Source organism: Podarcis raffonei, chromosome 6 (genome assembly GCF_027172205.1).
Source record: "Podarcis raffonei isolate rPodRaf1 chromosome 6, rPodRaf1.pri, whole genome shotgun sequence".
NCBI classification, from domain to species: Eukaryota; Metazoa; Chordata; class Lepidosauria; order Squamata; family Lacertidae; genus Podarcis; species Podarcis raffonei.
In genome coordinates, this window is record NC_070607.1 from 52707262 (window position 1) to 52733279 (window position 26018).

Below are 26018 nucleotides of genomic sequence, written 5' to 3' on the forward strand. Positions count from 1 at the left end.
ATTGGTCAGTGTTTCACAAGCACTAACTGTATGATGGGTGGATTCATCATCTTTATTGTCCTGCATGACACACTAACCCCTTTCTGATTGCTTAAGGATGCTTTTTTATGGGATGCTTAATTCTGAATGCCTAATGCCAGCTGGCAAAAATACTAACCTCGAATGATGGCGCAAATGATGGAGCATTTCCATCTCTGTTTAATGATAACTGGTTGTCAACATGCATCTTTTCAATGAAGGCTAAGTGGACTATATATTGGCATCTCTAGCTTCTATCACAACGTTGATTCTGCACCAATGTGCTGCAAAGTCTTCTCAGCAAAGTGTTTTAATCAGTTGAGAGAAAAACTCTAGACAGCCTTTGGGGAGGGAATGACTTTGACAAGTCAAAGGAGGAAAGTTGATCATAATTTGCCTTGACATAAAGAGCACAGTTGATTGATTTCCTTGCTTAAACAACAGATACTTTGCTTAAACGGAGGATACTGAAGAGTCCATTCAATTCCAAATTTACCCCCAACCCAAACAAAAAAACTTTGCTGTTTATTTGGTAGTAATTATCAAAAGCTGCTCCATACAAATGAGGCTTGATAAACTGGCTTCTTTGCATCTCACATCCACCTTTGCTGTCTAATGTTAAAAACTGTTAATGGTGGAGTCGGCGCAAAGGAAGGAGTGGTGGCAACAGAGACTGTGGCAGATTTCAGGAATGATGATGATATGCAGGGCTTTTTTTCAGAGAGAACTCAGTTCTGGCACCTCTCATGTGGGAGAGTCCCAGCACCTCTCTGGTGGGTGCCATTGCTGTTCTAAAGGTGAGTTCTGACATCTATTTTTCTAGACTCCTCTTGCTATTTGCTTCTCTTCCTAACTGTAATTTGCAATTAAATGCTTTGAAAGGGAAACAATTTATTGGACAGCTGGGCATGTAACTCGTACTCACTGCTCCAGGGTGGTTCAGGATCCCTGGCTGGCTATAGCAGAGTTTGGCCTCCAGAGGGAAGAGGATTTTCTTTCAGCACCCTAGAGAGAACCCTCTCCAGCTCAATATTCACAATGGCTTGGCTGTGCATTCTGCTTCCCAGCAGCCCTTTATCCATTCCCCATTTTTTTGACTTAACAAATAAAAGCCCTGAGAGCGGCCAGGCTCTATTGATTCAGCACCTCCCCGGGGATGCATAATTCCTCCGTATTTTAATATCTATTAGCGTTGAGATGAAGCCAGTTGTGTGGAAGGAGCTGGCTGCTGAGATTGTGTTGGGCTTTAAAACGCAGGATATATTAGGAGGTGGGGCATCGTGGCACAAGAGGCACACCAGGCAGGAGCAGCAATGAGGGGCTACGGGAGCTTTTGTTGTCTGCAAAAGTGGTAACAGAATTTAGCTGCTTCTCTCTCCACTCCACCCCAGGAGCTTTTATAGCAGTAGCACCAACTGACAAGGGGGGAAAAGAGCCTGCTTCTCTGACTTTTATAGCTCAATCTGCAGCAATCGGCAAGCAAGCCTTTTCATATCCTAGAGATAAACATTATCCCCTACTAATGTCTGCAGATCAAGCTGCTGTTAAAGGCACAGGATAGCAGACAAAAAAAAAGAGGTTATGGCTATATTATAAAGTCATAGAAAAGAGCACTGGGTAAGATACCCTTCCTCAAATTTTTCACACACCCCAGGTGGACTGAAGAGCTAAGTTAAGTGCAGTGGGTAGACTATAACTCAAGAATATAACTCATGTTCAAATCCTCCCATAGCCTTTAAGATCACTGGATGACCTTGAGATGGTCACGTCTGAGGCTGTGGGTTTTGTTTACTTCTGTTATTTCATTTATATCCGGTAGCATTAGGCTCCAGAGAAGCTGTCTGGTTCTGACTCATACTGTCTTTGAAGATAGAACCATAGTCAGTGATACTTTGCAGCTCAGGATTGCATCATACACTTTCAGATTTGTTGTCTAGCTCTTCAGATTTACATCTTTGTATGGCTGTCACTGTGGTTCTAGGAATTTTGTCCTTGCGGCAGTAGAGGCATGACTAAGTCAACATTTTGCAGATGAAAATTTCTGAAACTCATTGTGCCCTGAAGGATTGCTTCTTGCCCTTTTGAATGTTGCTGGGCCCTCTTCATTATTTCATCCATTAATCAACTCCAGAAACACACAGGGAGGCCATCTTGGGGGCTGCACCCAACAACAAAATTCCTTATACATATAATTATAGAATTCTAATTCAAAGACCAGGACAACTGGTAAGTTTGAGAGCAGTATATGTTTAAAGACAGTGTGAATCAGAACTCCGCAACTTTTCTAAGAGCCAGACTTTCAGAGTATTCTTGACTTGCCAAATCCCTAGCCCAAACTATGGATTGTTTGTGTGATTTAATTAAACATGCTGATGTGCAATTATTAGTGTAAAGCACTATAACCTAGGAATAATGTGGGCTAGAATTCTAAATGAATTCACACTCAAATCTTCCAATATCTGTTAGCAGCCAGCTAGATAATTCAGAGGCTCTGCAAAATTCAGCAACAAAACCCTTCAATCCTGTTTTTGAGGTGTGGGTATGTGAGAGAGTGTGTAACAGTGTTTAGATTTTAATGCTTTCATTCTATTGCTGTGTTTTTATTGCTTTTACCTGTTTGTAAGTTGGCCTGGAAAGTTTTTGTTTTTTTTAAAGTGAGGTGTAAATATTTCAAATAAACAAATAAAATAATCATTCCTGGTTCTTTCAGTTTATTAAAAGTGCTAGCTTTTCATCATTTTTACTTTCTGTTCAAAACAATGTAATCAAAGGGCACTTTTCAAGATGTTTCCCAGAGGAAATAAATTCGCTAGGTAGGAGGGATCTTTGATATTAAATATTGGGAATATTTGGTGATCTATCATCTAGCTTGTATGCTGTCGATCTCATGAGAGCAAGGAGACCCTGCTGGGAGAAACACCTGGGGAGTTCTATTTCTAAAAAAAATCTCCTCCTTTGACAGCCAAAGAAAATAGGTTTCCCTCTGCCATCTTTTCCATTAGCCTGTTATGCTGCCGATGGCAACCAGTCAGGGATTGCTGTGAGCAAGTAATGCAGTGCTTTCATGGTAACCACCCGGAAGCAGACAAACGAGTAGCACTTTATAGCAGCCCTGCTGGGGAAAAAAGAGATAAGGCTGGGGAAAAGATCTCACAGCCTGGAATTTGGAATGGCCATGCAATGAGCCTTTTACAAAGATGTATTTGAGTTGGTTTCCCTTCTCTTCAACAAAGCAGCCGCAATCTCCTCCACCTCAGTCACCTCCACCTGGAAGGCAGCAGCCATCTCATTTCTTGCCAGTTTCAGGAACGAATAGTCTTTAGCCAGGGATTCAAGTCCTCCAGAACTCAGAGCCTGCGGGAGAAGAAATGGAAGCCCATGCAATTAATGTCAATGCATTTCAGTGGAAGAGAAACACCAAAAACAATGCAGAAAATAACACAGTTATTCCAAGACTAAAGAAATGTGTCAATTCTGTACTGTACGGATCCATGCTAATTGTGGTGATTTTTCACTCCCATTTCCCGTTTAGGACTGAATTCTCCGACATGCCTATTTCCCTTCTTCAACATCCCGTTTTGTCCCTTCCCTTGACCCTGTCTCAAACCCCAACCACTTCCAATGAACTTGTGTGTGATGCCCACAGCTGTACCTCCTGCACTGATACATTGGGCAATAGATATTGGTCATAATATAGATATGGCACCATGGGAACGAATGAGGAACATGGATATAAAATTTACAGCATGTTATGGTCTAAGAGAAAATTATATGAAAATGATGTATTGATGTTACCTAACACCAAGAAATTGGCAAAAATGTATAAATCCAAATCAAATAAGTATTGGAAATGTCAAAAGAAAGAAGGTTATTTTTATCATATGTGGTGGTCTTGTAGTAAGGTTAAAGCTTACTGGGAAATGATATATAATGAATTGAAAAAGATGTTTAAAATAACATTTGTGAAAAACAACAACAACCAGAAGCTTTCCTTTTGGGATTTATAGGGACGGAACTACCCAAACTGTATAGAAATTTATTCATGTTTGTGACTACAACAGCAAGAATGTTACTTGGCCAAAAATGGAAAGAAGAAGTCCCAGCAAAAGAAGAATGGATACCAAAACTAATGGAATATGCAGAAATGGCGAAACTTACCAGAAGAATAAGAAATCAAGATAACAAACTTTTAATAAAAGAATGGAAATGGTTTACTGAATATTTACAAACAAACTGTAAACAGGTAAAAACATTGGCAGGATTATAACCTGCCAAGTTTTATAAGATCTAACCTGCAGTTTTATAAGATCTACTTTATATTTAAAGTAGATGAATAAATGAACAAATTAAGTTAATTTGGATATGCAGAAAATATTAAAAATAAATTTAAGGAACTGCAGAAAGAGGAGGAAGGTAGACAAGTTTTGAAATGTTAAAAGGATTGTAAGATTATTGAAATGCATAAAACTGAAAATCATAAATAAAACATTTTTTTTAAAAACAACAGCTGTACCTCTTGGATGAGCTGAAGGGAGGCAGGGGTAGAGGTTTCCATACTCCTTAGTGCATATCCTTCATTGCTGCTTGTAGATGGTAACCCTTCGTCATCATTGGACTCCTGCTGTGAGCCAATGGACTTCTTTGGGGGAAATTGCATGGAAACAAGACCAGATAGATCTGAGTGGCATCAACCACCAGCCTCTTTATTACCCAGAGTGCAGCAGGCCCTGCCCCCGCCCCAGTGATCTTCCTTATTAAGATTGTTATCCCCATTGATCCTGAGGCACAATTTGCAGACGGACATATCTACAGTGAGGATAAAGTGATTCCTGCCCATATTTTAAGAATTAAAATACTGTTCATATAACGTTGCAAGGTGTGTGCATAAAATATGGCTTGGATAGTTGGATATGCCATGATGCTCCCCCCCCTTTGAGTTTCATCTGATATTGGAAGAGGAGATGGACAAAAGTGCTTATCCTCTAATGGAGATGGTCTGGCACAACCTCAACATCAAATGAATTGTATTTACTGCAAGTGGGTGCATCCGTCAGGCACTATCCACCTGTGTGGATGTTTAAGAGGGGATGCAAGACCCAATTTCCTTGAGTAGTCCAGATGACATTGCTGATATATTGAGTTCCATTTTCCCTGTGTTGCCCTCTGGCATTTTGTCAGAACTGATCTGTGGCAATTTTTAAAAAAACTGCAAGTGCAGTTGCAGAGTCAGCCTGTCCACTGTGAATAGGCAAACCGCTACTGAATGTTTTCAAAGCTAATGTCCTTCAATTAAGTTTCTTCCTCAGTGGTTCTATCCTTTTATTGTTTCCTGTTGAGTGTGGCTGACATTCATCAATCCACAGAACAGTGCCTCTGAATTTCCCTTTATTGTCAGTTTCTGTTCTCATGTGAGAGGACTTAAATTACTGATTTCCTCCCATTATTTTACTTTTTTCCATGTTCATGTAATGAACTCTCTCTCTCTCTCTGAGAGAGAGAGAGACAGAGAGAGAGAGACAGACAGAGAGAGAGAGATGGTACTTATTGTATGGAGTACAGTCACCTCTATTTCTGCTCCCCATGGCAGCCATTTTGTACCACTTTTATCAAGGCTTGAGTATTAGCACCTTATTATTATAATATCAAAAAAGGCATACACACACACAGTGATAGACAACTGAAAACAAAAAATAATAATGGGATAAATAAATAAAACCCTCCTCCAAGAGAACTGAAACTGAAATTAATGAGCAACTGAGGGTGGTTATTTCAGAAGCTGAAAATGACTTTTGCTGAGTGAGGCTTAAATGGAAACAAACTTTACAGAAGGGTTTTGGCTATGGGGGAAGGCCACTGCTGGGTAATATGGCACTATATTAAGTGTCGTGTGGAATCATATTAATTCTGCTTTCAGCTGATTGTGGAAAAGCAAACTTGAACAATGCTCAATCATTCTAATGGGACCGTAGCCCATATATGTACACATCCTGTCTTTTGTATCTGATGGAGTTTTATGGGGAACACTGAAAGCACAGCTTGGGTTGTGGTCTCTTTAGCATGCCTAAAGTGAAGCAATGCAGCATTTACCTGCTGGATGGAAAACTGTAGTTCTGATTCGCTCTGGACACCATGAGCTGGCACCTTGCTCATTTTTCCTTTACGGTTTTTAGCCCGAATAGAGCGTTTGCTGGCTAGAGGGGAGAGGGAAAAGAGACAAAAGGAATCAGAGATAATTACATTTTCCAAGTCTTAAAAGGTGATATTTTGACTAGACCCATGCCGGTTGCAAACGCTTTCATTACACAGTCTCCTTTGTCAGATCAGCAGTTAACCTCCTCCCACACTAACCTGAGTATAGGCATACAGTGGTACCTCAGGTTAAGTACTTCATTTGTTCTGAAGGTCCATTCTTAACCTGAAACTGTTCTTAACCTGAAGCACCACTTTAGCTAATGGGGCCTTCTGCTGCCGCCGCCCTGCCGGAGCAAAATTTCTGTTCTCATCCTGAAGCAAAGTTCTTAACCCAAGGTACCAGTACTATTTCTGGGTTAGCGGAGTCTGTAATCTGAAGCATATGTAACCTGAAGCGTATGTAACCCGAGGTACCACTGTATAGGGATTATGAGATTAGACTGGCCCTGGAAACTCCTGAATACTGATTCATTTTCTTCCCCAACTTGCCCTCTCCAATTCCCCCCCTCAGCAATCAATGAAAAACTTTTAAAGAAAAGTTTAGGACAATTCTAGCCCTAGCAAGAACTCACCTAGGTCAGGTAGCCGATGAGATGACGGTAGCATCTTCTCTCTCACTAGTTCATTCTCATACATCACCCTATGGAGCAAAGCACTGATAGTAAGTTCCAAGAAAATACCCTGTCCCAAACAACTATTAGTACTCTTTAGGGTGACCCAAGGGATGTGGGTGGCGCTGTGGGTTAAACCACAGAGCCTAGGACTTGCCGATCAGAAGGTCACGGTTCGAATCCCCGCAACGGGGTGAGCTCCCGTTGCTTGGTCCCTGCTCCTGCCAACCTAGCAGTTCGAAAGCACGTCAAAGTGCAAGTAGATAAATAGGTACCGCTCCGGTGGGAAGGTAAACGGTGTTTCCGCACGCTGCTCTGGTTTGCCAGAAGCAGCTTAGTCATGCTGGCCACATGACCCGGAAGCTGTACGCCGGCTTCCTTGGCCAATAAAGTGAGATGAGCGCCCCAACCCCAGAGTCGGTCACGACTGGACCTAATGGTCAGGGGTCCCTTTACCTTTACCTTAGGGTGACCCAGAAGACTATGATTTTACATCAAAAACAACAACCCAGAGTTATTGACCAGACCATAGCTCTCCAACACTTTCTTTTCCATTTTCCAATCTTTTCCTTCTCTCTTTGGACTCAGCTAGATTAGTAAAGAAAAAGCGATTTATATGTGTTGTATATGCAATATAACATACCAGATGGTGCTGTGGAGTCCCGTTTTTCTCTGTTTAAATTTACAATGCATTTAACTGAAATGCTTCTTTGATGTGTCTAGATCCAGCCTGTGTGTGTGTGTGTGCGCATGTGCGTACCACAGCTAAATATATATATGTGATGCAATCCTCAAAGAGGCTTCTCTTTATGATGGTTTAAAAGTTTCACTCAGTACAGAATGCTACTTTCTCTTCACAGAAAGAATTGAAAACATACCATACATGCTCTGTATCCCCTATCCACTATTTGAAGCTTTCAAAAAGTTGGGCGCAACCTATTGCCACCTGTATATCCCAAAGCATTTCTAAGGTTTAACATCCATGCACTAAGTTACCACTGCGAGGGCATACAGAAGGGCATTCTCATGGGTGCCCATCACTTCTGGAATGCTCTTGCCATGAAAGCTAAAGCTCAGCACCTTTCAGAAGTGATCAATATGACTTCTCTTTTTCTGGGTGGGATTTTGGTGATGAGAAGGTGTTGGGTGGTGTCCCTTACGGTGGTTAGTGGAAGGCACTTTGATAACATTCCCAGGGTAGAGAAAGTTTATTTTTTCATTTTTTAACAAAGGTGGGGTTACCAGTAAAGGCAGAGGTAATGGTGCATTTTTTTTAAGAACCCTTATGTCACAAGAATATAAGAACAGCCTGCTGGAACAGGACAATGGCCCATGTTCTCTGTTCTCACAGTGGCCAACCAGATGCCTATGGGAAGCATGCAAGTAGGACTCAAATTCAACAGCACTTTCCCCTCCTGTGGTTTCCAGAAACTGGTATTCGGAAACATACCACCTCCCATTTCCTCTTGCATAAATTTACCTGGCCACAGCAAGCCGGGCCAGCATGTTCTCCCATAATGCTTCCTTTCAAATGATGTTACGTCATAACTTAGTGTTGCTCCATATGTATTATAACTTGGGGCGAGGGACTGATGGTATCCCCTACTGCTGCCATCTTTCCCCCCCAAAATGCATCAGGAATATTGTGAGAGAACGTGGTAGCCTAGCTGGCTACTGATTACAACAGTTCTTGGCTGCTTCAATCAGTTGGGAAAATTTCTTTAAAATGAAGGAAAGTGGGTTGTGGCTTTTTTTAGGGTTGCCACCCCCGCCTTTACTGGTAAGTCACCCTTCCTCCAATTTTTTTATAACTCCTGAATACTAATTCATTTTCTTCCCCAACTTGCCCACCCCAATTCCCCCACTCAGCAATCAATGAAAACCTTTTAAAGAAAAGCTTTAGGACAATTCTAGCCCTATCATGTTATATCAGGGCTCAGAAACTGCAAAATCCAATCTTTAGTGGTCCAATCTCATGCCAGAATCAGCCCTCTGAAAGGAATGCTACTCTCTCAGCTTGTTATGCTCTCGGTTTCTTGGGCTTTACCCCGTTGTTGCATTGTTGTTGGCGTTGCTGTTGCTGTTGTTCACATTGCCACCCCCTCCTGGTGGGAAGTCATCAAGGAATACAGGGGAATCCAAATCTTCGCTTCCCATCTCGGTGAATTGTAGAGGTCTCTGGCTAGCCACATGAGGTGGTAGCGGGCTGCTTGGTTCCATGAAGGTGTCAACCTGGCCAAACAACCCCCCTGTCCTCTGCATTCAAGGGCAGGAGAGAAAAGAGAGGAGATTGTTATTTTGGTCTTTCTTAAGTCCTTTGTGTTCCAGCTGGAGGATGGAGGGAACAAGATCTAGTTAGTGAGAAAGAACAAATTATATTTAGGGGCAAACCAAACATTATATTCAAAGTGTTTTAAACTACTATGTCTACAACTACCTAATTCAGGCTTCCTCAGCCTCGGCCCTCCAGATGTTTTGAGACTACAATTCCCATCATCCCCGACCACTGGTCCTGCTAGCTAGGGATCATGGGAGTTGTAGGCCAAAAACATCTTTAGGACTGATGTTGAGGAATCCTGACCTAATTATTTTAAAGGGTGGACTGAACCTACCTAGTTATTATTATCTTGGGGTTCTCCATATTAAATATTTTACTTATGTTAACCGAAAATAGTAGAAATGTGTGTGCACATTTTATTTTGCTCAAAATACTTTGTATATAAATACACACACCACAGAGAGCTTCAGGACGCCTCGGCTTTATTTGTTGTATGTTTCTTTAACTCGACTCGGGGTGCTTAACATTGAATGATGGCTGACAAGGAGCCACAATTTGAAGTAAATGTGTTGGGTGTCTCCCATAATCTGTGGGGGTCTCAACTTCCTCTTAGGTTAGAATTCCACTTCTGCTTTATCTCCTCCACCTACCATTACAATGAGTATTCTGTAAGAATATAAAAGATCACTAACACAAGTTTAGTCAATCAATCAATCAATCAATCAAACAAACAAACAGAAAACAGAATAGCACAGGTGCTTCTGCTCTTTAACATTCAACCAAGGAAACAAAACTGAATGATAACTTCATGAGGAGACAAACGGAGTGGGGAATGGACTCATTCTGTGAGGGGATCACTGCAAGTGTGTCATTGCTGAAGTTTTCAGCTGAGGGTTAAAGGATATATTGGATGCCCATTAAGCAAACTTTATATCTGTGCTCATACTCACCCTATAGATGCCCTCCTCCATTGCTGCCTCAACCATGGCTCTCTCAAGTTCCTCCTCTGCCGTCAGATCCCCAGAGATTGCTCTTTTGATCTCAGGAGCTGCTTCCTCTTCAATGGTCCTCAGGCCAGCCTCATTGAAACAGCACAGAAATGATTATCATTGGCAGAGACCATTCATGCCGGAGAACAGGGAGTTAAGGTGTGACCCAAACCACCTTCTCCTAAGTCATGATGACTTTCCTTCCCATGAAATTAACTTGGAGGTCAGGCTCTTACAGTATATATCCCTAATCATGCACAGCTATGAACTTGCCAGCTTCACAAAGTACTGTGTATAAACCAGTGCTTATGTTGACAGGGGGAACGCTCAGTTATGCTGCATCACACCAGTGGGTGTGACATAGCAGGCGGGGGCGGGGAGTGAAAATTCACCTGAGCACAGCATTATAGTGGCATGTTGATCTTTTTAAAAAGTTCTTTTAAAATGTGCTATAACACCCTTAAAATTTTAAGCTTTACTGTGTGATGACTCCCCCGTCAAAAAAACCTAGATTGAAAAGGGCAAATTTAAATAATCAGAGAGAGAGAGAGAAATGCATGCTGCTAAATGGCATTGACTGGGAAAGTGCTAACAGAAAGCATTGGCTTAGAAACCCAATTAATTTCCACACACATCAAAACCATGCTTCTTCAAATGCTAGAAAGCTCATTGCCGTACAACCACCCTATAAACAAATCACAACAAATGCACAATAAAGGCCAGATATCATCTAACCTCTGTGTAAGCTTTGTGCAAGAAATTCAGGATGGATGCTCAATAAACAAGGTGCGCAGAGGAACTCTAAAGCTAAGGCAATCTACATATGCAGATACTGTGCTATTGTCCAATTCTTTCCAAAAACAAAAACAAAAAGAGCACACAGAAACATTTGATGTCAATGGATGTGTCCAGATGGACGTTGATTACAGGATGGACTTTACTGGGTGCTCCCAGATGGGTGTTTATTGTAGGACAGCTCCTCATGCATGGCTCTCTCTCTCTTTTTTTTAACTGGGTCCACACAATGTTGTTGGTATCAAAATGCCAGACCATATTGTCTCTCCTCCACCCACCATTGAATCTGGATTTCCTTTTTCCAGGGAAAATCTAATAAATTACAAAGGCCAGTTACAAGGTATGTGGACAACCCATTTGCAATATCAAGCCCCTGCCTGTAAGCACCAAATGTCATTCAAATGCCCCCTGTAAAGTAAATGAACCAAGAGCGGCTATTCCAGAGGAAACCCAAAGCATGAAAAATTCCAGAAAGATTTGTCCATAAGCATTTTGTGGGAGAAGATGGGGGGAAAGGGATAATAATTTTGTGGGAATATTTGCAGAGAGATTATTTTGTTTAAAATGCCAGCTCTTTAGAGAATCCCAAAACAGGGCCATGAAAACTGCAAACAACTGCGTCACAGTACCTGAAATCTGGTGCGTATGAGAGAACCCAAAGCACCTCCGTTTCCTTCTTTTCTTTCACTCCATTATGGGCTGGAAATCTTTCTACTCTGCTGGGTCAAGTGTGTTCCAATTCTCACTTACCTGGATTTCAACAGCATTCTTCTTGGGCCGGTATCCGTAATACTCTTCCTGGCGCTTCATGAATTTTCTGAAGTGCTCCTGGATGAGGAAGGTAGCGTAGAACTTGCCCACAGTCACCTCATCATCTGGAGGAGGAGTAGCCACAAGTAGACATTAAGTTTGCTCAGCAAAAGAACCCAGCCAACTTGTATGCCAGGCTGCTTGAGAACACACAAAGGAGATTTGTGAAATGCAAGTTGTAGAAAGAGGGTTAGAGATAAAAATATATATGAAATAAGGTAAAGGTACCCCTGACCATTAGGTCCAGTCGCGGACGACTCTGGGGTTGCGGTGCTCATCTCGCTTTACTGGCCAAGGGAGCCGGTGTTTGTCTGAAGACAGCTTCCGGGTCATGTGGCCAGCATGACTAAGCCGCTTCTGGCCAAACCGGAGCAGCGCACAGAAACGCTGTGCGTTTCCAGCTGGAGCAGTACGTATTTATCTACTTGCACTTTGACGTGCTTTCAAACTGCTAAGTGAGCAGGAGCTGGGACTGAAGAATGGGAGCTCACCCCGTCGTGGGGATTCGAACCAGCAGCCTTCTGACTGGCAAGCCCTAGGCTCTGTTGTTTAGACCACAGCGCCACCTGCACATTCTATTCAGTGCTTCCTTTAAACATATTTGTTTCGGTAAGCCTATCCAGGCACACAGAAGTTGACATGTTTTAATCTCTTTTTAGATTATGGCTGATTTTAATTATTATTTTTTAAATGTTTTAAATTTCTTGTTTTAAACAGTTTCTATTGATAACTTTGATATTTCTTGTAAACTGCTTAGGGTTTTTGTTAAGGTCAAATGGCATTTAAATAAAGAAATTAAGAACTTGCCTCCAATTGGTGGAATGACTTGATCCAGGAGCTTCATGCTGGTTCTCTTCCATATTTTTTTAATAATCATCCTTAACTCTTCATTGGCTTGTTCAAAGTTACCTGCAAAAGCACCAACCGCTTTTATATGAAACTTACTGCTTCAGATAATTGGTCTGTCTTATCCAGTAGAATCTACAATATTCCTACATTTCCCAGTCTGCTACACGAGACTCTTTTTAATTGAAGGTGCCAACTGATTGAACCAGGCGTTTTCTTCATGCAAAGCATCCATGCATGGCACTGAACAAAACATTACCAGTAAGTCAGCCACAATGCTTTATCCTATCCTCCTCATTGTCTGCCCTCAGACAACAAGTACTCATGCCCAATTAATCAATGCTCTCTTAATTTATTCATTAGCATCCCTTACAATAAAATCTCATAATCTCCTCCACTTCCTGACATACTACTGTACAGCCTGGTACTTGGGGTGAGATCCTTTTAAATCAAACATTAGCTTTATTGTTGGCTTGCTGTCCAGATTTGTTAAAGAAAAGTTGTTTCTGCTGCTCTTTTGGGGGGCTGCTGTTGCATTGCATTGCATTGAATATTTTTAGCTGCTTTGAGGTGTCTCCAGACCAGATAAGGCTGGCTACAAGAACAACAACTATAGCACATGTTGCTGTTGTTAATATTATTGTGTTAACACAGGTAAGTGCTTTCATTCTTATCAACCCTCAGGTGGACAAAATCCTTAATATCTGCCTTTGATAAAGCTTAGGCTCCTTAAAACTCCAGAAGCGGCATGGAGTTGGCATGGCTCCACGCTGAAACTACTTATGCTAATTTAAAACAGATGAAGACCTGACTCTTGGAGGTCTTGTGATTAAATGCACCAGAAAGGCATTAGTTACTGTTGATTTATGGCATCATCTGCTGGGCCTATGTAATCACACAGTAATGGATTTTGAGGTCAGCAGAGCTTCTGCTGACATATAAGGTGACTAATGTTCTTCAGAACTTGTGAGATGAATAATGGCAGCTGTGGGAGAGTGAGAGGAGTTATCCAGGAATGGATGTAGCTATTGATGCATTTCATCTCTCACCTTCTGTCTTGATCTTGAGAGCCGTTCTCACCAGAGCAAAGAGTGTTGCATTGAAAGTGACTGTGCCGTCACTATTCAGGGGCATATTCATGCTCACCAAGCGCTGCAAAACACACACCATGTCAGAGACAATATATCCCAGGTTTTTTTCAGGCACAGCATGCTGAAACTCACTTCTGGCACCCCTCAGGTGGGCGCCATTGTCATTATATGAGAAGTAGGGTTCATGGAGAATTCTGGCACCAATTTCCAGAAAAATAGCACTGAATGTATAATTTACATTCACAAACAAACACACTTGGAACACACCCATATGTCCCATACCTGAAGGAGCGTCTCCATCCCCATCGTTCAGCCCGGACACTGAGGTCCAGCTCTGAAGGCCTTTGGCGGTTCTGTCACTGCGAGACGTGAGTTACAGGGAACCAGGCAGAGGGCCTTCTCGGTGGTGGTGCCCACCCTGTGGAACGCCCTCTCATCAGATGTCAAGGAAATAAACAACTATCTGACTTTTAGAAGACATCTGAAAGCAACCCTGTTTAGGGAAATTTTTAATGTTTGAAGTTTTATTCTGTTTTTAGTGTTCTGCTGGGAGCCGCCCAGAGTGGCTGGGGTATAAACAATAAATATTCTTCTTCTTCTTCTTCTTCTTCTTCTTCTTCTTCTTCTTCTTCTTCTTCTGTAGATTACCATTATTCATTTTCTTAAATTTATATTCCACCTTTCTCAAGGTGGAACCCAAGACATCCAGACACTTAGCAGACCTAGACCTGCTTCACTTCAGTGAGACGAAGGTCTTGTGTGCCCTTCAGGCCATACCCAGGGAATCAGTGTCCTACCCTCCATTTGACAGATAGCATTAAAAACACCAGTTCTTCATTCCTTCAGCTTAAAAAAAGAATCTAGTGTGATAAGGACTGAATTTTGTACAGGGGCCAGGGGGTGGAGACTAGGACACGACCTCAGACCTAGTTAGGACTGGTAAAGAAACATTTCTTCAAGACTCCTACCTTGCAAGCCACACGGTGTGGACAAAACTTCCCAAAGCCCAGGGGAGGCTGGATTCGTCTCAACAGAGTCACCACATCTAGATGTTTGATGCGGCCCCTGAGGAAGAGGAAGAGACAGTCATGTTGCAGAAAATGGCACACAAGTTTCTAGCTCGGGGAGCTGAAGAGACCACAATTCAAATGTCTATTTGGACCATTCTCTAATCCCAGTGAATGCACACACAGCACCTGCTTATTTTCTTGACATGGTGATGGAGCATACAATTAAACATACCGTATTTTTTGCTCTATAAGACTCACTTTTTCCCTCCTAAAAAGTAAGAGGAAATGTGTGTGTGTGTCTTATAGAGCGAATGCAGGCTGCGCAGCTATCCCAGAAGCCAGAACAGCAAGAGGGATTGCTGCTTTCGCTGTGCAGTGATCCCTCTTGCTGTTCTGGCTTCTGAGATTCAAAATATTTTTTTTCTTGTTTTCCTCCTCCAAAAACTAGGTGCGTCTTGTGGTCTGGTGTGTCTTATAGAGCGAAAAATACGGTATATGTTTTGAAGTATCCTTGAAAGAGGCAGGTACTTTCTGCCTTAGAGCACACTAAAAAGTAGGAAGCCCACCATGTGGAATGTTGAGTGGGTGGGCAAGGTCTCAACATCCTCCAGCTTTGTGGATAGGTGAGGACCCACATGGGCTGAAATCTTTTGCACATACGATATACAAATGTGCTATATGAAACAATGTAGTCTGATAAGCCAGTCCCCCTGCCTCATATGTGGCACTGTGATAAAACACAGGTTCACCATGACATGTACAGGCAAGGCAATGGGAAGCCATAACGAATCCCAGTTCCCTCCTGTATGCACACCTCCATGATAAAGAAATGCAAAAACAGATATCAGTTTATACATTATTGTTATGTGAGCACAATCTGTAAAGTGGGTCTCCTGGTTTATAAAAAGCTCTCACAAGAGACAACTGTATTTTTAAAAAAGTGATATTGACCACATTTTATTTATTTAAAGGATGTCTGTCCTACACTGCAAAGAGCAATTCTAGAATTCACCAATGGGTGTTAGTCACGTGCCCAGGCAAATAAATCACTCTGAGTACTTGGAAAGTCCTTTCTCACACCTGATCTAGCCTGCTGTGTCTCAAGAGGCATCAGCCATTCTAAATCTACCCTGCCATAATTTGGGAACAAAATACTATATCTTCTTCTTCTTCTTCTTTGGCGATCACTTGTAGCCAAGTAAGATTGTCTTCCATAAACACAGTTTTAACAATGAGTCCGTAAGTGACTGTGGAGGCCAATTCTGGATCCACACGTCCTTCCACAGTGGGGACATTGGTTTCTGGGCGGGAGTTGATCACGGTGTGGATTTGCCAAGCGTGCCTTCCTCTTAGCACGTCTCTCCCTTGCGTCCTGAGTTCCCTTTTACCTGGGCAAGAATGACCACAGCTAGAAACCCCTGATGTCCCTATTTGAAACATACCTTCTAATAAATTCATGGGGATTCCAAGTCAGTGTAATAAATCAAGGTTTTATATTAAGGCTGAAACAATCTGATAAATGAAAAGAGAGCTCATACCAATATTTCTCATTCTATTATCACACATCTGACTTTATACTCATATGCCTTCCAAGCATTGACGTCCCACAACATTTCTAGGAAGTTACATTGAGCTCTCTTTCCAGTGCCAGTAGAAACTCAGAGCCAAATTAGACAAGACATTTGCCAAGTAATCTGTTTTCGCACAGCTGATTAAAAAAAGAAAAAGCTGGTGTAGGGCATCAATGGAAGGTTTCCTTTCACTGTGGATAGCAGAAATGGGGTGTGATTCTGATCAAGACCATGGCATAAGCATGTACCGGCTAATTATTATTTTAACATAAACAAAAAAATTGACAATAGGTCAAACTACATGATAGACTTCATGTCTAGTTGTCCCGCAGATCCAGTGATTACAAATGTAATAACTGATAGTTCTCACTTGGCTTCAGGATCGTATTCTGCCCAGATTTTTTTGAATTCATCCAGGTGATGAGGACCCAATATGGACCAATCCCGTGTGAGGTAGTCAAAGTTGTCCATGATAACAGCGACAAAGAGGTTGATAATCTAAGGAGATATACATTGGCACAGCTTAGGTGAAAGATAGCAGAGGATAACGGTCCTCTGAGCTGCTCACTGGAATGAAGTTGGCAGAAGGCCTGTATACCATCCCACATAAAACTAAATAAAGTATATTCGAAGGGGTAGTTTGTCTGGGAAGGCAATGCATGTCACAGGCATTCTGCAACATTGGTTGGTTCAATTCTTAGGCTTGTGAATACACCCTTCCACCCAGAATCCTTGGAACAGTGGCTCAACCCCCCCCCGAGCTATAATTCCCAGTACCCTTAAGAAACTACTGTTCCCAGGATCCTTTTGGGGCCGGTGAGGAAGAGATGTGATTTAAATGCATGTGTAGAAACAGCCTAAGTGGTCAGTTCATATGTGCAAATCCATCAGGCAGCCAACCAGGATAGCGTGCTAGGTGAAGAGTGGTCTTTATACAAGCATGCTCCAGAAGTACAAGCAATGACTGAGCACACCACTGTGCTGGGCTGCTTGTGGTGTCACATTGACTTGCTGTTTGTGATTGTGACAAATCATTCGTGTGATTCCCTTGCCACATTGATCACCACTCTCAGCCTTGGATGTAACAGAACTGACCTGCCACTGCCACAGTGCCTAAGAGGCAAAACTGATGAGAGAAGGAAGCAGAGAATTCCAGGGCTACATTACACATTTATAGCTATGTATTAATATGAACTGTGGCCACCTGAGAAGACTAAAATGAGACAGAATATTTAATGAGTGCCCAGGCCAGGGCTTTGTTTCCTCAGCATGACAAATGTCAGTAGCTTATTTGCTGCAAGCTGACTAAGGAATGTTTATTGATGGGCAGCTTTATACGTTTATTATTTATTTATTGTTTAGTGTTTAGTATTTATTAAATACCGCACATTTAATACCGTACATTTAATAAATATAGTAATAATAAGTAATGTTAATCTAATCTTCCCTTAATCTTACTAAATAATTATAGCAGATGAAAACTGGTATAGAGGTAAATAAAGCAGGTTAAAGACTCCTTCACATTGGCAACTCAGGTGGAAAGAGGAAGAGCAACAACCTAGCTCAATGCATTTCATTCACAAGCAAAATTCCCTCTTTCCCCCTCTCCATAATGGCCTTTGATTGCCTTTCAACAGCAAACACAACAATACCTGCTTTCTGAATTATTCCTGAATTTACAGCCTTTGAGTGGATTTGATGGTCACAGATTGGCCCCTGAGCTATGACTGGTGATCAGCAGCTCCTAAACCCCATTTCTGGAGTCCCCTTCTACCAGCAAGAATGAATTGAACTATGTGTAAAGCCAAGACTACTGCTGAAGAAATGCTACAAGGTCTTTGAAGGAGAGAGGGGAGTATTTTAAAAAGTGAGCTGAAAATGGTTTGGGAGACATCATTGCCTCCTGCAACATACACACAAATTTCTGATTTGACCCACAGTTTTGCAAAACCTGTTTGGCCAAAGGTGAAAGTAGGATGATGTTATGCATCACATGCAGCAATTTCCTCCATCAAACCACCTTCAACGCCCCCCATGATCATGTCTAGTTCGTCCCTTAATGATGATTGCTACTGTACCATATTTATCCATATGCTTCAAGTATGTGCTAACTGACTAGGAAATAAGCACAAGATCAGAGAACAGAAATAGCTTACCAGGAATGCGCATAGCATGTAGAAGCTGACTAAGTAGAAATAAGCAAAGTCTGTGCCACAAGTATATTCTTCCCCAGGAGCAAAGTCAGACTCAGGGTCACATTGCTTGCCATAGCTGGCAGCCAGTAAGATCTCCTGCCAGGCCTCACCAGTTGCACACCTAGAGAAAGGGATAAAGTGAGGCAGGGGCCCCTTTCCAGAAAGTATTCTCTAGATTAGAGGATATGGAATGACCAGCATTCTAGGACTCTAATCCTGGGTACTGCAAAATTGCAACCATTACCTCGTTTCCATTTGTGGGACTTTCATTTCTGAGTTGCCAGAATTAAAATGAGGAGTGAACCCAACACTAAGGGTCTATTCTGACATGTTGTTATTGTTTATAACCCGTCTTTCCCCAAAACTGGGGCTCAAGGTGGCTTATAAATAAAATAGTGACCACCAGCATATGAAGACTGAGGAGGTATTGTGGAAGTGCCAGGGTCATAACTCAGGGAATGGGCAGGACATGGCTCCCCCCCCAAAAAAAAAGAATCATGGGAACTGTAATTTGTTAAGGGTCCTGGGAATGGCAGCTCTGTGAGGGGGAAACTACATTTTCCAGGATTATTTGAGGGGAAAGTCATGTGCTTTAAGTGTGCATTGAACGCACTTTAAATGTACAGTCATACTGACCTGAATAGCAGCAGCACTGCTTGTGGGAACGTCTGAAAGTTGTTGTTCCGATTTATATAGGTTCCATCCACCAGAGCAATTTTCCCAAACATCTGTAAATCAGAAAGTGCCACTGTGACAAACCTGCACTTTTTGTACCAAAACCTGTTCTCTTTGTACCAGTTTCCTTTTGTTTCTTGCTACTTGGTTGGAAATAGCCTTAGCCATGTTTAGAGTAGACTCACTGAAATCAATTGAACAAGTTAGGCATGACTAACGTCAATCTCAATGGGTCTCCTCATGACTTGGCTCACATCCACAGTATACAGTTTAAAGCAATCTCATACAACTCTAAAATTCATGGCTCTCTCCCTCCCCCTTTCCCAAAGAATCATGGGAACTGAAGTTTGTTAAGGATCCTGAAAGTTGTTAGGAGACTCTTAGTAAACTACATTTCCAAGGATTATTTGGGAGAAGTCATGACTCTTTAAGTCGTGTAAGAGTGCAATCTAAGTCTGAATCTAACCAATTGCTGCTTTCAACTTTAGTTGTTTACTGTCTTTCTGACTGCTGACACCCCTCACCCTAACCCACCAAGGAAGTGAAGTGACTACAGTTGCAAACCTCAAGCTTACTAGAGATTAGAGTGGCTGGGGGGACCCAGCCAGATGGGCGGGGTATAAATAATAAATGATGATGATGATGTTACGCTGAACTCATACAAACATAGCAAAAGCTCTCGTGAATCAGGCCCAGGGAACATCTAATCCAACACTGCTTCATACAATGGCCAGCAAGATGTTTCTGGGAAGCCTACAAGGACAACATGAAGGGGACAGCCTTTCTCTGTGCCATTTTCCCCACAGCAACTGGTATTTAAAGGCCAGTTGCCTTTAACCCTGGAGGTTCCAGGACAGATCTGGTCTCCATTAATTTAACTAATCCCTGTTTAAAGCCATTTACACCAGTGGTCAGTCCCATAGAACTCATGGGACTTATTACTGAGCAAATATGCCTAGGATTGGGTTGTAAAACTCCAGACTGAAAGCCCACAGGAACTAAATTCTTGTGGCATCCTTTGGAGTGACATCTCTGTTTGCAGGTCAGTGAAGAAGGACATGAGACCTGCAAGGTATAATTATTTAATGGGCCAGATCAGGCACCATGTCAAGAAAGATACACCTTGTTTCAAAACCTCTGCAGGATACATGGTGTCCCAAGCAATTGAGATGAAGAGAATGGGGAGCTGAGACTGAGGAAAGCTTCCAAGGAATAGAATGGAATGACAATATGATATCTGGCCTTATTATGATGGAAGGTTTATAACTGGGATCTTGGCTTACACTGCCACTGAGAGAGTTTTTTTGTGTGTGTATCCTCACCTGCATCCCAATCACAGCATAGATAAAGAACAACATCACAATCAGCAAGGCCACATGGGGCAGTGCCTGCAGAACAAAAGAGAGAAGAACCCAAGGGTCGCAAAACTGCAGTGCAAGGTCATGAGCCTCAAATGAGATGGGAAGCGTTGAATCACAATGCTTGTCTCCAACCTCACCCAACCTCTAGAACTCTTTAAGCTCACATCCTTTTAGCCAATGTGATGCACTTGCCTGGAAAGACTTGATGAAGGTCCATAGTAGATTTCTAATGCCTTCTGATCGGCTCAGCAGTTTTACCAGCCGTAGGACACGGAAAAGCCGGAAGAAAGTGATAGAGATTCGGCCACCCTCATCAGGATCTATGGCTTGCTGTGGAAGGAGCACATCCCTTGGGCAGTGAACAAGCATGAAGCAGGTAGAAGGAGATAAACTTCATTCAAGAGTAGATCTGATGTGTTCAGCAGGCATGCCCATAATAAGACAGCAACCACCCACAATTTAATTGTGGATTAGGGGGCCAACCTGGTATGCACTACTGAGACCTGGGACGTCAGGCTGCAAGGTGTTGACTTTCATCAGCAATGTCTGTCTGGGTTCTCAGTGCACAACCAACATAGACAAGGGCTGGAAATGGTGGGTAGTAACACTGTGGCCTATAAGGATTCAGTCTTCCTTTACTTCACTTCCCCCTGCTGAATTTTTGTGTACACCAGTTTGGGCACCAGGGACAGATGGGGAATTCTGCTGTTGTACCAACTGCTGCCCAGCAGCCCCCATGTCTGAGCTGACAGAAGTGGTCTCAGCATGACTACTGACAACCCCCAGACTGATTGACTACTGTAATGTGTTGTACCCGGGCTTTGCCTCTGAATACTATTTGGAAACTTCAGCTAGCTCAAAACACAGTCTCCAGACTGTTGACTAGTCAGTCAGTTGGCGGCGGTGATATATCTCAATGATATTGAAATAAATTCACACTGGCTTCCAGTCAATTTCTGATCACTCTTCAAAGTGCTGGTGTTTTCCTTTAAATGCCTACACAGGTTAGGTTTCTGAAGGCCTTCCTGCTCCCAAAACAACCTGAGGCTGTTCTATAGTTGTCCCCGCCATCTGAGATAAGGCAGGAGTTTATGGAATTCCCTCCCCAGAAAATAATGTTGGCACTAGGCAGATTTATTGTTCTTGCTGCCTGACAAAACCATTTTTATTCTCCCAAGCTTTGTAATATACCTTAATGCATTTTTCTTTTTTAACATGTTATGTTCTATTTCTCTGTGTTTCTCTTGTTTTTGTAAATGACTCTGGAAGCTCTGCTGAAGGATGGCATATATATACATGTGTGTGTGTGTGTGTGAGAGAGAGAGAGAGAGAGAGAGAGAGAGAGAGAGAAAGGGGTAAACAAACAACACTTACTTGTGTTGTGATGTCTCCCTGGATCACCGGATTCGTCTGTAAATATATCCCAAGTTATAAGTACAGCAATAATTTCAGTGCAGGTAAAACAAGGACCTCAGGGCCAACAGCATGCTAAGCTAAGGGACTGGATAATACTGCAGGGATCATTGCATGCTGACTCAGGTTTGGAATACAGGAAGGAGTTTCATGCCACCACCATTAAAAGGTTCCTCAACCTTCTAATGGATCTCTTGGTTCTAAGCCTAGCAACCCCTCCCTGGGCTAACTTCATGTTACCTGTAGAACTGTTGGACTGCTGGGTTTACAGAAACTAAGGATGAGTCTGCACCATCAAAAATCATGAGTCCAGCATGACAAGAAGGAAGTGAGAGGAACAGTCAAAGGACATGGTTTGTACCTTTTTAATCAGAGTTGGGAGTTGGATAATTTGGTGCCATCATATATTTTATTGGCACGCCTATGCTACAAGAGCAAATTGGATCAAAGCTGCCATAACTGCCACAGTCTCTCCCAAGGAATCTTAGGAACTGTAACTATGTGTGGATATAAAAAAATAACCTTCACAGATGTACAGTTATGATAGAAGGCTCATTTTGGGAGAAGCCGTGGCAGGAAACTTGTTTAGATTTGTAGTGCAGACGTATCCTAACACTGCAAATGTTGGCACAGTGATTCTAGTAGTGAGCACTCAGTGCATATTTAATGCACAATCAGTCCCATGGCATATTTGCAGAGTAGATCGCCTGGGTCAGTTGTGCAACAGCACACAGCCAATGCAAAACTTGTCTGTGGATTTATGCTTCTGCAAAGTAGTAAAAGCATCATTTTGAGAAAAGTAACTATTGCATTCAGACTTCAGTTTTCTGGCTGTTGGCTACAGAATCTTCAGATCTTGCTGTATCTTCTATAATGAAGCTGCACAGAACACATCGGCAAGCTGGACCAGGAATGGAAGGAAGCTATAGTGTAATCTAGATGTGCAGTGATGCACTTGCTGTGCATCAGAAACAAAAGCTGATAATTGCACTGCCAGCGCTTTGCAGGACTGTTATTTTAGTGCAACCATAAAAATGCCACTAAAGCTGTGTTAGAAGCTAGAAGCTGTTAGTTCTATGCAACAATGCCTGTACAGCACCTACAGAATGTGAAAAGAATGTGATATATTGCTGCTAATCTTGTATGTGTATTACCCCAACCTCTTGTGACAAGCCAAAAGAAAGGCTTCTCTATTTGTTGAACATGTGAAAGGGGAGCAAATAAAAACCAGCACCCTCCCACCACCAGCATCGTCTTCTCTTGAGGCTCACAACTTTCTCTCCCTTTTCCTCCTTGATGGCAGAATCTCTGAAGACTCATGCAGTCCACACTAACACAGCAGGGCACAGCAATATGGAATGGTCTAGGAAGGGACAAAGGGATATATGAAAGAAAAGGTTCTCCACAACAAGCTCATGCAGCTGATATTTACAATGCCATTACAGCCACCGCTTAGGCAGTACAATCCACCTCTGGAAGCAAGAATTATCTGTTAAGAGAATGAAAGAATCAACCGAGGAATCCCACAAATGTAGTGGGAAAGTAGAGAAGTGAAAGACAGAGAGAAAGAGGGACAAGGGATGGAGGAGAAGGAAGAGGAGCCATTTTCAGGGAGGAAGAGAAGGTGGTCCACAACAATAGAAGGGCATGATGGGAGATCCTATGAGACCAACAAAGAAGAAGACAGGCAGAAAGGAATAAGGGATAAAGGATAAAGGAATAAAGGGTGCAGAGACTGCTGCATGGAATGAGGACTACGAATGACTTGAACAGAGCCTAGAGTCTCCTACTGGAAACAGATTTTAAAAAGCAGCCTAGATAAGAAAGTTCCAGCTAACAATATACTGCAATAAGCCTTAGACAAAGAAACCTACTGGAGCGTCATTGAAGGCACAGATATTCCTAGATTAGAAGCCTACAGAAGTCTATGACGCATGGCCAGCTACACTCAGGTTCACCCACCATCAAGAGACCACTTATGAGCCAGAATTCAAATGGGGGGTGGGTTTCAAGTGCTATTAGACCCCTCCATAAGTTATTAGAGTTCTTAACATGTCTTTTCCCTGCAAGGAGCTCCTACAGTGATATTTCATGATCAGCTCTTTGAAGGATGGGGCTCCTGGAGTGCTCCCACCATGCTGAGTTCTTCTGGAAACATTGACCCTTTCTTTCACACATTGAAATAATCCAAAGACTGGGCAGAACCCAAGGGGGAACAGGGAAGATGGATTTTTGTGGAATTAAACAAGATGGCTCAGGCCAAGAGAAGTATTTTATCCACAAATGCTTGTTACAATTAAGTTTTTAATGTATTCAGACAGAACTGATTAATAGCCAGACATTTTAAAATCCTGGCTGACTTGTGTGCTATACCTGCTGCAGATGGTTATATTGACTTCAGCAGCAAATAAATGGTTGTGTGCCTTTGTTGGATTTGTGCTCTGATTGGTTATTTGCATTTTCTTGGCCAGAAACTCTGAGCAAAGTGCTGTATCTTGCACAAAGCAACATACAATCCCTATGGAATGCCCACAGATTATGTGGCACTTTATTATACTTGCAGCCATTTGTTCTTGGACAGAAGACCATAAAAAGAGCATTATTAGCTCATCTAAACAGCTCAGCTAGCAGGGAGTTTATTAAACATCAATATACAAATAAATGAAACAAATGGACTAGGAGGGAGGAGGGAGGGAGGAAAGACAGGAAACACGGAAAAGGACTAGGCTAGGTTCAAAAGTCAAAGATACCGTGTGCTAGAAGGGGGAAACAGCAGCACTAATGGTGGTTTTGCTTTCTGTGGAATCGAAATCAGACTATGTGATCCAGTCAGCACCACAGGGTGTACAGAGAGTATTTTAGGAGAATCAGGGCTCCAAGCATTATCCCTCTCACGTTCTTGCAGTTCCCAGCTGTTCAATGGGAAGCAGCATTCCAGTGGGACAGACAAAGAACCCTGGGAAGAATGAACTCAGGGCCATTCTGCCTCTGGTACTGAACCAAATATCAGCTGCAAAGGCAAGGGAAGCAGAATATTTACCAGTTCCCAAGTCCTCAGACTAAATTCCTAAATGCCATTGAACTTGATCCCCTTTCACCTTAACTACTTAGCATATAGATTTCTCACCAGAGTTTTTTGGCCATTTAATGAATCAGGGCATATTCAGCAAGTACTGAGGTGGATGTAAATCTAGTATTGCATGTCCCCAAAGATACCTGTACCTTCCATTCCCTGCTCGCCTAATAAGAGAACAACAAAAAGTTCAGCTGTATCTTAAAGCTAAATCCTTGGAGTGACTCTTTGTACTTGGGCTTGGAAACAACTCATCAAGCAAGGTAGATATTTGCACTGACATTTCCTAATACTCTAGCACTGGCTAGAGGCAAGCTGGAGCTATAAAGAAACACAGCAGGTTTTTACCAGGGATTGGAGTATTTAAAGGAAGACAATGTTCAATATAAAGAGATGATGGTTTTGGTCTTAGTAATACTGAATCAGGCACGTACACTATTGATGAAAGCTGTTCTAGATCTACCTCCTTCTCAAGCTGTTTCTATAGCCATAGATAACTGAAAATAGTAGCATTAGCAGTGCACTGAGAACATGAAGGCACATAAATGCATTCTTAACTCAGCAATATCTACTCTTGTCCTTTCTTTAAATTCATACGCAATGCAGAGTACACAGGTGCTATTACACCCATGGTATATTTTCAATATACTCTGGTGTATATTATAGCATCCAAGCACATATATATAGAAGGCACAATTTTTATATGCAAGTGTTGCCATGAAAATAGTCACACTGTAAGCAGACATAATAAGCAAATACTCGAAGCATGGTTGCCATGGACAGCAAAACAGAAATGATCTGCAGGTACCATGAGGCAAACCATCTCAAAGTTGACTTTATACTAAATTTGCCAGCTACATATTACTTGCCAAGAACATATGCTTAGAGAGAACACAGAGATTACTAGGCAGGTGAAATGTCCTGGGCATGGGGCCACATCAGTCCATTAAATATGATCAAGGAAAGGTCACCTCAAAATACTTCTTGATGCCTGAAACTCACAGTATCCACTGAACTTATCCACATTTGTGGATTGTGAGATGCCTACCATTCCCTTAGCTTAAAGGCAATAAACCCTCTTATCTCCAGA

The 26018-nt window shown here is 42.2% G+C and overlaps 1 protein-coding gene across 1 annotated transcript in view; it reads right to left on the minus strand.

Annotated features, from left to right (window-relative positions):
* Window positions 1-2712: 2712 nt before the first annotated feature.
* CACNA1S (calcium voltage-gated channel subunit alpha1 S) overlaps window positions 2713-26018 on the minus strand; it is a 64199-nt gene continuing 40893 nt past the window's right edge. The window contains exons 29-45 of the mRNA XM_053392894.1: window positions 23288-23344; window positions 21817-21852; window positions 20635-20772; window positions 20404-20469; window positions 19043-19134; window positions 18368-18527; window positions 16582-16709; window positions 14599-14695; window positions 13589-13691; window positions 12501-12602; window positions 11634-11758; window positions 10050-10178; window positions 8869-9077; window positions 6783-6850; window positions 6106-6209; window positions 4532-4657; window positions 2713-3372 (exon numbers count right to left, since the gene is read on the minus strand). Coding sequence (XP_053248869.1) covers window positions 3208-3372; window positions 4532-4657; window positions 6106-6209; window positions 6783-6850; window positions 8869-9077; window positions 10050-10178; window positions 11634-11758; window positions 12501-12602; window positions 13589-13691; window positions 14599-14695; window positions 16582-16709; window positions 18368-18527; window positions 19043-19134; window positions 20404-20469; window positions 20635-20772; window positions 21817-21852; window positions 23288-23344 — 1905 coding nt within the window. The 3' untranslated portion in view covers window positions 2713-3207. The remainder of the gene's footprint in view (window positions 3373-4531; window positions 4658-6105; window positions 6210-6782; window positions 6851-8868; window positions 9078-10049; window positions 10179-11633; window positions 11759-12500; window positions 12603-13588; window positions 13692-14598; window positions 14696-16581; window positions 16710-18367; window positions 18528-19042; window positions 19135-20403; window positions 20470-20634; window positions 20773-21816; window positions 21853-23287; window positions 23345-26018) is intronic.